A 13576-nucleotide genomic window follows, 5' to 3' on the forward strand; every position below is an offset into this window, starting at 1 on the left:
AGGGAGGGAGGGAGAGAGAGAGAGAGAGAGAGAGAGAGAGAGAGAGAGAGAGAGAGAATACAGAGCTGGTCTATAGCACTAGGTATTAAATAAGGGAAGTATAAAGAATAAAGGAAAGAGAAGTGTACAGAATTTTTCTCTATGTAGTTATTCTCCTGGGTACAATGAACGTCTGCCTTCATTTTTTCTTCCTCTTACTACTTAAGTTGATGATGCTTAATGGGAAGAGGGCCACCGTGTTTCTAATTTCCTATGTTGATGTTTGTGTGATTTGCCCGGCAACCGCAGATGCAGAATTTGGGTTGGGCAGTGGGTGTTTATTACTTTAGGCATTTTCCTCTCTTTAGGTACTGCAAAGAGCTTTTGGCAACTCTTCCACGGGCATAACTTGAACTTCAGGCACCTGGAAGTTCATGTCACTGCTCATCCCATCTCTAGGGAGATAGTGAGTCTCCCTTCATCTGTTGCTCGGAATAAATGTCTACCCCATGTCTACAACATAGATGCCCAGCTCCGAGTTTCTGACTGAGTTTTTACCTTCTCTCTGAAAGGTTCTTTAGACCAGGTTTCAGAGCACCATCCTCTGGCATTTGTCTTGGGTTCCAAGAATGGGCCGTGTATGGAGGGACCTTTCCATCTAGAGTAACCTAGTGCTTGACTCAGCAATGGGTTTCCTAAAATGACTCTCTGCTACAGCTCCAGGCACATGCTGTGGAGAGAGGATATTATTGGTACTACTGTGATATGCAGATACAAAGATTCTAGTGTCCCTGGACTCAGATCTGCTCTGTGATGAGTCCACTGTTTGTCATAGAAGAGTCCCTTCTTCCTACAGTTTCTATCAGTCCTCTGCTAGCACACATGTGTCTGGCTTTTCCTCTTATTTGTATTCCCCTCTTGCCCTCTTTTCCTCTATTTTTGAAGTACCTGATACTAGGATATAGTGTTTGTTTCTGGGGTTCTTTGTTTTAAGCCATTGGCAGATACACTCACTCCACACTGGGAGCTGAGGCCTATGGTACATACTCTGGAGTCTTTCCCCTTCTGCCCTGCTTTCTAAAGTTTCCATTCTTTCTTGGCTACCAACACCAGTGACTTTCCACCATCACAGGATGGCTGCTCTCCAACTATCCTTGGCTTATTCCCCAGAGACTCTAGCTGTAAATGCATGGTTGTCATGTACCATCTTCCAAGTCCTGACTTTATTTGTAAGGTTTAAATTTTTATGTTGTGATTAAGTTAGGCATGACATATATGGATTTTGATGTTCTTAATTAAATCACAAATTACTCAATACCCTGTGGTTTTTTCCCCCCAGTAATTATTGAAGTAAACACACTGCTATGTGCTCATATAAACACCACAAAGATGTAACAAGGAAGTGTTCAGCATTTCTTGTCATTTTTTCATTTGAAAGTTTTCTTATAAAATACAGATTAACATTAAATGTTATCTTCATTCAGGAACAGCATGGTTTTCCACGCATATGTTTTTCCTAAACTCTAAACAACTAAATGTTATTTGCAAATTCAGATTTGTTGGCAAGATCCAAGTGGGATTTCCCCTAAACCTAAAGTCTAAATAATGTCATAGGAAAACATTAGTTACTCTGATCTCTAACATAATTATATGACAGGCTTTCAGAGTTTATTCCAATTACCAAAGTAAAGAACTTACTACATTAATCAACAAGTTATATATATAAAAATTAATTTGCTCTGTACTTTGAATAAGAGACCCAAGAACTTAAATAGGGAAGGCAGGATAATAATTTATGCTATTCCTTTATTCTATACACAGTCTTGTATTAAGGGGCAGCATAAGTTGTCATAAATTGACTAGGTTCCTACTCCACACACTGGACTGAGGGCGTGTTCCCAGAAGTGTGCTGTCAAAGCAACAATTACAGAACTTAGTTGGAAATGGTTTTTTCCATGCATATGGAGTTGAAAAATTAATACTGGTTGCATCAAACAAAGACTTGAATTAATAAATACTCATTGCTCTAACTTGACTATTTAGTGTATGTGAGTCCTTGACAAATGTATTTTGTTTTTCTTATGTGATTAAAAAGTGGGAATAAGACTATCTAGCTTGATGCATACACAGATGCCCGCTATCACATGGAATGTTATCAATAAATTATGGTTTGTTAATTATTGAGTTATTGATTATTTAGCATCAGTTTATTAATATGTCTTGCCTTCAATCATATAAGTGACTCCTACTCATTTTAAAATATAAAAAGTAGTAAGAGAAAGATATTTTGTCTTTTTACTTATTCATTCAGTAAACATTAGTATATGGCTATGTACATGTGAAGAAATATAACCTCAGATAAGAAGCAGTTCAGATAGGTATGGGGCCATGGAACAGTGGGGAAGCAAGTAAAACACAATGTTATTGACTTTTAGAAAAGACGTAAGAAATGGGTCTTGTGGAGATGCAAGAACAGGTCCATAAGATTCTCCAAAATGATAAATTTCAGAATAAGAAGAAATGGCAGATGGTGTGAGAGAGAGGAGGTTTCTTCTATGATTCTAGATGCAGTTCTGGTCTCTCTCCATCAAAAGATTGTAGAGCCAGAAGACTGAGTTTATGTTTTACTCACTATTGAATTGCTACTCTGAAGGACAAGGATCTGTTCAGAACAATCTCAGTGAGCACTGAATGGGCTCGTCTAAAAGAAATGATGCTCTCTCTTAGCCGGGTGCCTATATTAAAATACATAGACTTTTCTTTAATTAAGAGTTGTAGAAAGAATGTTAAAGGACCTCTTGAGATTAACGGAGTGTAAAAGAGTGAAAACCACAAAGAATTTCCTACACATTCATATTCAATGAATCTGAAGACTATAGAGTAGGTATAGATATCTATGTCTACTTCCCTTTCTTTATAGGTACCTGCCTAGGATTTGATCACTGTTAAATAATGTCAAATGTTAATGATAGGTCATTATTGTAAGCACCCTTTAATGTGTAGTTTACCTTCAAATAAGCTAAGTTACTAGGTGGTTGACTGACTTGACCTTTGATTGACAGCTGTCAGACATGTCTCTTGTGCCTGGCAGTCTTGAATGTGGAAGTTAACGACTGACCAGTCTCTTTTTGGTGACTGGCTGGCTGGAATGTTATGGCTTTCCAGCTTCTTCAAACACTTTAGATGTTTGCATGAAACCATACTCCAATAAGGGGCGGGGGGAATCACTGCTGCCACCACACCACCATGCTGAGGATACCTTCCTCAAGAGGACCCTGAAAAAGAAACTGCTTAAACTGGCAGAGTCAGTGAGCTTTAACAGGGTTAAGCCTTAAGATTATCCCTGTAGGAGGAAACATCTACAAATTAGCACTGAAGAACCCTATGAAGACAGTGGAGGTGGAATCCTGGACCTCAATGATGTGGGTCAGCTCTGGGTTTAGCTTAGAAGCTGTGATATTTAACTGATTTTTTTTAAAAATTAAAATATAATTACATCATTTTTTCTTCTTCCTCCCTCAGATACACCCCCAACCCCACTCAAACTGTGAATATCAGAAGGCAAGATAAAGGCTCATCACAGGTTTAGCTCTTGACTTCTGGCCTTTGCCATCCTTACTTCCTCGTTCTTCTTTCTTCAAACTTCTTGGAGTAGTTTGTTTTTAATTGCTATTTTTATCTCGCTCATGGGCTCTTCTTATGCCTGCTTCTCTTACTTCATCTTCCACCCACCCAATACCCTCTGCACCCATTCAGTTCAGCCATACAGAAGCCTTTCAGCTCATCTGGTCCTAAGCTGATCAGGCTCTAGACATAGAAGGACAGTCAGGGGGATTAGATGGATACCTCATTTTTAAGTCTCCTCTCTTACTGTGAGCTGCTGCTCTACCTCATCCTTGCTCTGCTACTGTCCCCAATCTTCACTGTTTAAGGTTATAGACAACAAACCTGGGAGCTATGGTCTCCAAGACTTGCCAGGCCTTTGATTTTTCTAGGATCTTAGTTTTTGCATCTGTCCCACTTAAACCAAGAAACAGGCTTGCTTGCTTTCTAAGAACCCTGCAATAGTGACAATAAAGTAGCTAAGGTGATCCACAGAGCCACTATAGTGTGGGGTGGGGTCATAGCTGAGATAACGGGCTCCGGTAGTATAGAGAAGGTAAGAGGAGGTAGACAGCCAAAGATCAGAAGGCAAAGAGAAGAGACAAATATCCTGCTCACTGGGAAGGTCTAGGAAGCTGCCCAACTTTATAAGCTGGGGACACTAACACCCAAGGCTAAAGACCTGTGTGGTACCTAGTGTCCAGGCACTCAAGAGCTAGAAGAAACGAGTACTGACGGCTTGCTGATTGCTGGTACCAGAAGCTGTGGATTATACTCTCTGCATGTGGACTGCTATTGCTCAAGGCCTGAACACCAAACCTCAGACCTGAGCATCTAGAGCTCTCAAATCCCTGCAATCCAATCTTGAAGTAGTGAGCTTACTCACTAGGGCCTTCAAATTCCTAAGGCCTGGAGCTATAAGGTCTTAATCTGCCAGTCAGATCCTATGCTTTGACAGCCAAGCGTCCAAGGCTGTCAACATAAAGGGGATATTCTATCTTTATCTGTAATGTCCTAGACAGTCGAACCAGAAAATTCTAGCCAGTTGGTGATAATTGGTAACATTTTAATTTTTGGTGTGTTTTTGAGACATGTCTCTCTGTGTGGCTCTGGCCATCCTAGAACTCACGTATAGACTATGTTTACCTCTAATTCACAGAGATCTGTGGATTGATAGTGTGTGCCTCTATGCCCAGAGTTGGTAACAATTTCAGATCACAGTTAGTCTTACTCTTCTTTGGCTTGATCACAATTTCTATTGCTTCAGAATGTTCTTATTTCATCAGAGTGACTATATTATTTTCAGACGGTTTTATTTGTGATTGTTTCAGATTGCTTTTGAGAATACCTTTGATACAAGTCAATACACTGAAAAGAGTTGAATGTTTTTCTTCCTGCTACCCAGAAGGATAAAGCCCACACAGACCAGCAGTCCCCGGGAAGCCAAATTTGCAAATTTTTCCTCATTCTCCCCTGAACAACCATACCTTCCCTGGGAGGGCAATGCCATACCATTGTAGATGATAAAGAAGGGATCAAACTTCTTTGCTCAGTAGAATCACTTTGCTCCTGGAATGCAGTCTCAAAAAAGAACCTACTTATTCATTTTGTGCATTACTTGTCTCACGTATAATATGAATTTAATGACAGTAACTACAATATAGTTCTTGGGTTAATATTAAATGAGGGGAAAAAATCATAGGAGGGAGGGAACATTTAGTAAACATTATCATTTGCTGATACCAGCAGTAGACTGCTCCACGAGGGCATGTTTTAGGAAGAAATAAGCAGCAGTCCCCAAAGTGATCTTGATGGCTTTCTATTAACCATCCCAATCCCAAACTGTTGGTTATATATCTCTCATGAACTGAAAACCAGAAGGCATATTAAGGATGCAAGCTAAATAATGATGTAGGATCTAATCTGCAAGAGCCTCCAAACATACAGAAATATTATAAATATAAAACAGAATATTTTAAAAAAATCTATTATATATGCATGCATTATGACGATTATGGAATTCCTCTGTTGGAAGCCCAAGAAGAATCAAGAACAGATAGAAAACAGTGACGTCCAGGGGCACATCCCAAAGAAAAGACCACTGACAGATTCCCTATTTGGAGAGAAGACTTGAGGGCCGATTGCAAACTTAAGTCCGTTAGTGTATGCACAGAGAAAAATGCAAGGAATAAAAAACCAAGGTGAGGAACATGAGAGAAAAGATGCGTCAAAGATGGGAAATACGACCACAGTGGGGAGAACAAACACTTTATTTGCTCTTTCTGATTCTAAAGCTCAACTGCGCCTATGAATATTTAAATTATACTAAAATGAAGCTGCTCAATAATCCTGCCCTCTAAAACTATAATGCAGCCCTGTAGAGCGGCTGTGGGGAGATGAGTCTACAACTTAGATAAAATAAATACGAATATGAAGTTAAATACATTTATTTTGCCCAAAGGAGATTGTATGAAAGAAGTGAATAGTCATGTGATGTTACTGAGCTGTCTGTTGGTTCTCCAGTACTCAACGTGTTACGTCTCAGAACTTTATAAAGCACATAAAGCAAAAGGGGCCAGAGTTCAAGATTTCTAGAGCAAGGGATGGATAGCAATTGGGAAATGATATGCTAGTCATACAGAGCGATAAAAGGTTTGAAATAAGCTTCTGTTCCAGGGCTGGAGAGGTGGCTCAGTGATTAAGAATACAAGTTAATCTTTCAGAGAACCAGAGTCTGGTTCTTGATACCCATGTTAGGCTGTTCAAGGCCCTTGTAACAGCAGTTCCAGGGGATCCAATGCCCTCTTCTGGTCTCTGTGCATATCTGTTCTTGTATACACACACACAGGCACATGCAAACGCACATGCACACAGACACACACACACACACACCTTAAAATAAAAATAAAGCTTATAAAAATAGCATGGCTTGATAAATCTTTTGAAGGTAAAATCAACAGAATATAGTGGTTTAGTGTGAAAGGCTAAAGAAATCCAAGTTAACAAAGGCAACATAACTATGAACAAACATATAGAATGGAGGGGTTTTATACATGAATAGACTTGGACTATTTCCAGTTGGAATTGTGCAATATATAAAGGTTTTAAGATGTATGGTAAGATATAAGGCACAGTTAAAGGCCTATGCCATGAATGTTATAGCAGACAGTAGTGCATGAGAAGATATTTTCTGAATAATTTAAAGAATGTCACATAGCCATCCATTAATTCAATTACTATTCATTATCTGCTAAATCTTGTAGGCTCTAAAACTCCTTTTCTAAAACTCCCATCAATGTTTGTTTATAGTTTCAAGGAAATTCAACTTATTTGGGTTTTTGGTGCTTATAGAAGAAATCCATCTCTGGATGTTGCTATTTCAGGATCATGTAATATTGACTTAGGAAAATTTAAGGGAACCACATTATTTAAAATGTTTATGAAATAAAAAATGGGGAGAGGTGGAGAGCTTTTGGGGCTGCTTGGCAGGAATATGACATTGTCCAAGGACAAGGAAGTGGGCTTCAGGCAGGAATCTAAATTTTAGGCTAGAACAAGGAAGTAGGCTTCAGGCATGAAAATGACTCTGGGCTAGGATAGGGAAGTTGGCTCAGATATTTTGGTCATCCTGCTAAGCCCCTGGAAACAGTGATTATGAAGAGTTCATGGAATTGTGTTTATTGCCTTGCTTGTTCTTTGACTTTTTGTGTTTATTGTCTTGCTTGTACCTTGACTATTTGAATCTATTCAAATAGATTGTATTGCTAGTTTCTCAACCTAGAACTGACCTTAATATTTTCATGTAATTAAAATGATACAAAAGCAAAAAGTAGGATGGGGGATAGGATAGGGGGTTTCTAGGGAGCAGAAATGGGAAAAGGGAATGACATCTGAAATGTAAATAAATAACATATCCAATAAAAAAAGAAAAAAAAAAGATGAGTGAAGAGTCAGCTGAATGTAAAGGTGAAAGGCATTAGTGGGTCTGGGTGCCAGTGCCATCCCAGTGCCATGACCTGAGCCATACAGTGCAAAGCAATGGTAACTTCAAGTTCTTGAGTATGGACTTAGAGCAGCAATCTTCCCAGAAAAATAAAGGGAGCTATTGTCATATGATAATAATTCCAATGAGATTCAGGATGAGAACATTGGGAAGGGCATCATGCCTTCACTGGTAGCCTCAGCTGATCTGTCACTTGGATTTAATAAGAACCAGCACATTGACACACTGGCTCCTGCAATCTCTGCATGGGCCTCCAGGGCACTTACCTGGATCATACAATAATACATCAAGAAGCTTTAGTTAGTATTTATTATAGTCCAGAGAGTGAACATTGTGTGTTGACTTCCGCAAAGATGGACTAGACTTCTTTGTGCAATTATGAGAACATCATAGAAATTCAAATGAGAACATTCAGTTTTGTATTTGGACCTACATAGAAATATACCTTTTAAGTCACTAAAATGCTTTTTGAATGTAGCTTATAATTCCTTCCCGCTTTTTAAAATCTTCTGCTTCTTCTCTTTGTTATTTTCTTGTCCTTTATCTCTCTCTTTTCTAATTAAAGTATGTATTTAACCAGTAGTTCTTTATCATAATAGATATTTCTGCAAGAGAAAATACATTTTCTATGCAAGGATTAGCCTTTGTGATAATAAACTTTTATTCTAAAAATGAACTAAAAATAATCTTAAATGCTCAAGGCTGAAAAAATAAACATAATATTTACATTTGAAATGGAAATGAAAAAGAAATCAGAACTTTTATATTTATACTAGGTCTTACTATTTATTGAAGACTATATAAATCCTCTGTAACTACTTGGTACAGTCTTTACCACTTCTTTTCAAAACCAAATCAGTAATGACTTTGATTACTCTGTGCCTTGTGTTTGTTTTCTATGCTACAGTTACATATTACTCTTCTTGGAAAACAAATTTGCATGTGGCTTTTCCAATAGTGGACATGTTTCAAATGTGCCATGATAGAAAATAGATAAAAAGAGGTGGAGGAGGAGGAGGAGGAGGAGGAGGAGAGGAGAAGAAGAGGAAGGAGAGGAGGAGGAGTTATTTAGAATTTTAGAACTCCCTTTGGAGTACACTTACTGATCCTAAGCAATGTCACTGGGTTATGCATCATAGACCACAACACAGATGTCACCCCCAGGTGCTGTGCTGTACATTTCATTTATGACACTACTGGACAGTCCTAACTGATAGTCACATGGAAAATCAGCTCTAGTTAATACTTAACAGCCTTCAGCATTTGACAATAAAGATTTGGAGCATCAAAGGTATACAAGTCCATTACTATTTTGTTCATTGAATTGATCTACCACAAAATACTACCTGACATATGTTTTCTTTTTCTTTCTTTCTTTTTTATTTTCAAGACAGGGTTTCTCTGTGTAGCCTTGGCTGTCCTGGAACTCACTCGGTAGACCAGGCTAATCTCAAACTCAGAAATCTGCCTGCCTCTGCCTCCCAAGTGCTGGGATTAAAGGCGTGCGCCACCACCTCCCGGATGACATATGGTTTCTACACGAGCTTTATTTAGAAGGAGATCTTGTAAACATGCCATGGCCTGGATTTAATATGAATGTCATAGTGTAGTTCTGACATGCAAAAATGCTTGAAACAGCATTAACAAGTACTAGTCCTGAGGCTTCAAGAGTTCACATTCTTTTGTATAAATACTGAGTAATTAGAGAGAAACGAGAATTCAATGTTACTGTTTGTAAAAGCAATTTATTCAAATGGGAAATTGTGAGCTACAAAGTGGACCATGCAGAATGGATAGTGTGTGTGTGTGTGTGTGTGTGTGTGTGTGTGTGTGTCACTAGAGGGCCCATGGCATGGTCTTTTACTAAGGTGTGCTCATAATATGAATGTAGATAAATATCACAAGTGAAGAACTGTCAACATTTATTTGCAGTGAGTCACTTGAGAGTTAAAATGCCGTTCTGGGCTCAGCTCTCATAGTTTCTAATTTAGAAGCAGGAGAATGGCTGAAGAATTTGCATATTAAAGAATGCTGCTGAATAGCACCCACAGTCCTGCCTGTCATCTGGAGGAGCACCTCTAGAATCCAGTCAGAGCAGCTTGACACACTAGTGTCTCTGAGAGGCTGGAGTAAAACAGAGGTAGGACTCTGTGCACATCGGCTCAAAGGATGAAGTGGGCACTTGTACGTTCTTACCTTTTCATGGATTATCTGATTCACAGCAGGGCTCAGAACTATTGGTAAGTAGAGTTAACTTGGAGGTGCTGATAGATCTTCCTTCCCCTCAATCCCCCAGTCTGGAAACTACTACAATATCTTCCTCAACAGCATCATTTGCATTCTTCCCAAGAGTGCTCAAAGGCTTCCATTTCTCCATATCTGCATCAACATTTAGGCATTCCCACTTTTGATGTCAGCAGTTGTGGATGCTGGCCTTCAGCATTATGCCTGTCCACTTTCATTAGTGGTGGATGTCAGAATCTTCCTGGGTGCTGATATTACCTCATGGTTTTGGCTTGCATTCCTCAAACCATCAGTGAAGATGTGAGTCTTTCATGTGTTTACTGTCTATTTGATTATCTTCTTTGAAGAAATAATTCAAGCTCTGTGTTCATTTTCTTATTATCCAAGTTATTTTTTTTGTCTTTGAGTTTTATTAATCCATTACCAATTCTGGAAATGAAGTTTATCATAATGTATGGATTAGAGATTTTTTTTTGCATGTTTGTAGGCTGCCATGTCAATTTTGACATTGTCAAGTGATATGCAACATCTTTAATCTTCAGGAACTTCAAGTCTATCTTATGTTACCTATATGGGTTTCACACTCTATTTGTCTATTGAGGATTTCAACATAAAACAGCTTGTTCAGTATTTCTCTGAAAATTTTATTGTTTTCACTTTTACATGAGATAGATTTTACAATTTACACACACTCACACACATAGACACACACAGGGTATAGTTGTCTTAGGCATTGCATTAAATTTGTGAAGTTTTTTTCAGTTTAGATATTTTGACAATATTCAAAAATCTTCTACTTCATAAACATGAGATGCTGGAGAAATACAAGTCAATTATACATCATCGTGTGTGTGTGTGTGTGTGTGTGTGTAGAGAGAGGGAGAGAGAGAGTCAGAGAGAGAGAGAGAGAGAGAGAGAGAGAGAGAGAGAGAGAGAGAATGGATTTTTAAGAATTTTAATATTTAAGATATTATTATTATTATATGAACTACCATCCTGTGAAATGGACAATTTTACCCTTTCCTTAACAATTTGGATGCCTTTTTAAAATGACTCTTAGTTGGCAACAGGAATGAAATTGGGCATGTATGCCTTGTTCTTGACCTTAGGGGGGAAAAATCACTATTTCTTCTGCATTTGTTTAGTCGGATCTTCGTATGCCTTTTACAAGAATGTTTTACCCTTTAGTCTATGATGGGCGCTTTTAGTCATGAAGGAGGCTGGATTTTGTTAAATGCCTTTTCTGTAACCAGTAAAGAAGACCAGGTCATTTTACCCTCATTTATGAATGTGGTGTGTAACAGATCAATTGATTATTGTATATTGAATCACATTTGCATCCTGTGAATAAGCCACATGCAGTCATAATGTATACCCTGGTTAGTTTTCTCTGTAGTTGTATCAACAAGATGCAACCTAGAGTCACCTGGAAAGAAGGAATCTCAATTGAAGAATTGCCCAGATCTGATTGGCATATGGCAGTGCATGTGAAAAATCATCCGGACTGATGACTGATGTGAGTAGGCCCAGCCCACTGTATGTGGCAACATCCCCAGGAGGTGTATCTGGACTATATATGAAAGTTAACTGAATCTGAGCCTGTGAGTAAGTCAGAAAGCAGGGTTCCTCTGTGGTTTCTGCTTGAACTCCTTTCCTGACTTCCCTCAGTGATGCACTGAGAAGTGTGCGCGTGTGCACACACACACACACACACACACTTGCCTTTGATCAGACTTTTATCACAGCAACTGAAAAGAAACTAAGACAGTAGCAATCCTTGGGTGTGCTGTGGAGTTCAGTTCATCAATGTGATGTTTGTATTTGCGCTTATGTATCTGTTTATAGTTTCCTTTTTCCATATTGTTCTTGCTTGGCTTTGGTTTTGGAGCAATGCTGACCTTGTAATGTGAATCTGGATGTATTCGTTATTCCTAAAAGTCTTCTTTAAAGTGTTTGCGATGGGTTAATATTACTTCTAACACTTGGTAGGAGTCTTCAGTGACTCTTTCTGATTCTAGGTCATTACTTATTGGGAGTTATTCTGAACAATGATGCAGTGTCTCTGCTATGGGTCTATTGAGACATGTTTACCTCTTCATGGCCCATTCTTATAAGTTTTAAGCTGTGTTTCTAGAAAGATCAGTCCCTTTTATCTAAATTATCAAAATGTTAGCCTATAATTATTTATAGTACACTCTTATGACTCACTTTTTATTTCTGAAAAATTTGTCGCAAAGTCACAAATTTGCTGTTTTAGTTAGAGACTTTTTCCCCCTTAATCATTCTAGATACTAAAAACTTGTCATTTTGTAAATGTACTTTTGTCAACATTTTAGCATTCTTTATCTCCATGGTCATCTATTTCTCCCGCATCCCTGCTCTGTCTCGTGCTCCCTCTGGGTTTGGTCACTCATTCTTTTTATGACTTCTTATGTTGTCATTCTGTTGTCTAGAGATTCTTTGCAAATTTCTTTTAGCATTTTGGTTTTTTTTTTGTTTTTGTTTTTTTTTTTACTGTTGCAGTTTGTATCGGATGCTTTGTCACCGTGTCCAGCCTCAATCCCGTCCTTTACTTGCGACTCCAGTGTTCCAGCTCCTCACTGTCTACTTGCATGAGGGGTGGGGGTGGGGGAAGATTGCAGCTTACATGTGTCCATGATTACAACAACCCCTTACAACTTCAGCTCCAGTGCATCTTATATCCTCTACTGGGTTCCACAGGCACAGCACACTTGTGTACAAACAGATAACACACACACACACAACACATAATCAAAACGTTAAATCTAAAGCACGTACTGACAGGAGCCTGGTATAGCTGTCCCTTGAGAGGCTCTGTCGGAGCCTGACCAATACAGATGTGGATGTACTCCGCCAAACATTGGACTGAGTGCAGGGACCCCTTCTGAAGGAAGAAGGATCGGAGTTTAAGGACATCCTGGCTACAAAGTGAATTGGAGGCTACAGGAGACCCTGTCTCAAAAACAAAACAAAAAATGCCAGATAACAGCCATGTTTGCTTGCTGCAGGCATTCCTGAAATTTTGTTTATACAGTACAATTTCTGCAGAGTGGTAAACCAGTACTAGGCACAAAATATGCTCTCAGGGTCAAGTATGATAGTGATTAGCATTTGTAAAATAAAGGACACCACAATGGGGTCACTGTGGATGTATCTGGGGAGCTCCTCAAATTCAAGGTCAGCCGCTGCACATAGAAGAGCCATCTCTTTAAGGAAATGTGTACAGAAGAATATGGACAGGGAGAGGATGACCGTTTTGCTCTTCATATCAGAACCAGCATATCTACAGAGAGTTGGACGAGCTTCTTTAATATTTACAGGTCTGCTTACATGCAAGGAAAGATAATCTCCAGTGAAACCCGGGGAAGGGATGCAGTTTATCAGTGTATAACATGATGATTAGCCTCAGGTTTCAGCTTTCTATTGTAGCATAGAGGAAAGCAAATCAAGGGAAGGGCCTGTGTTGGGGAGGCAGGAAACAGAGGAGGCCTGGAATAATCTTGTCAACATGAACCATGCCCTGATCCTTGAGCTTTTCTGGTTCCCATGCTGTCCCTGAGGAGTTCAGGGCCTGTGTTAGGTTAGGGCAAGGGAGGTGGGCGCTAAGTAGGTCCAGGTGGGGCTCTTTAAGACATGATGGCTATGTTCCAGCCTCAGGTCTTACATGCATGCTTTCTCCAGCTGTGTGGATGCTTAAACCACAGCTGGTGTGTTTTGTCTCATCCA

At 39.1% G+C, this 13576-nt stretch overlaps 1 protein-coding gene across 2 annotated transcripts in view; it reads right to left on the reverse strand.

Moving 5' to 3' along the window:
- The window catches only part of Cfap299 (cilia and flagella associated protein 299), a 510741-nt gene that overhangs the window by 93062 nt on the left and 404103 nt on the right, over positions 1-13576 (reverse strand). Inside the window, exon 5 of one of the 2 annotated variants that reach the window (XM_028773700.1) lies at positions 3851-3864. The exons of the other annotated variant lie outside the window; for it this stretch is intronic. Within the exon in view, the coding sequence (XP_028629533.1) occupies positions 3851-3864 (14 nt within the window). The remainder of the gene's footprint in view (positions 1-3850; positions 3865-13576) is intronic. 2 annotated transcript variants of the gene reach the window in all.

The sequence above is a fragment of the Grammomys surdaster genome, unplaced genomic scaffold (genome assembly GCF_004785775.1).
Source record: "Grammomys surdaster isolate TR1022 unplaced genomic scaffold, NIH_TR_1.0 233, whole genome shotgun sequence".
Taxonomy (NCBI): domain Eukaryota; kingdom Metazoa; phylum Chordata; class Mammalia; order Rodentia; family Muridae; genus Grammomys; species Grammomys surdaster.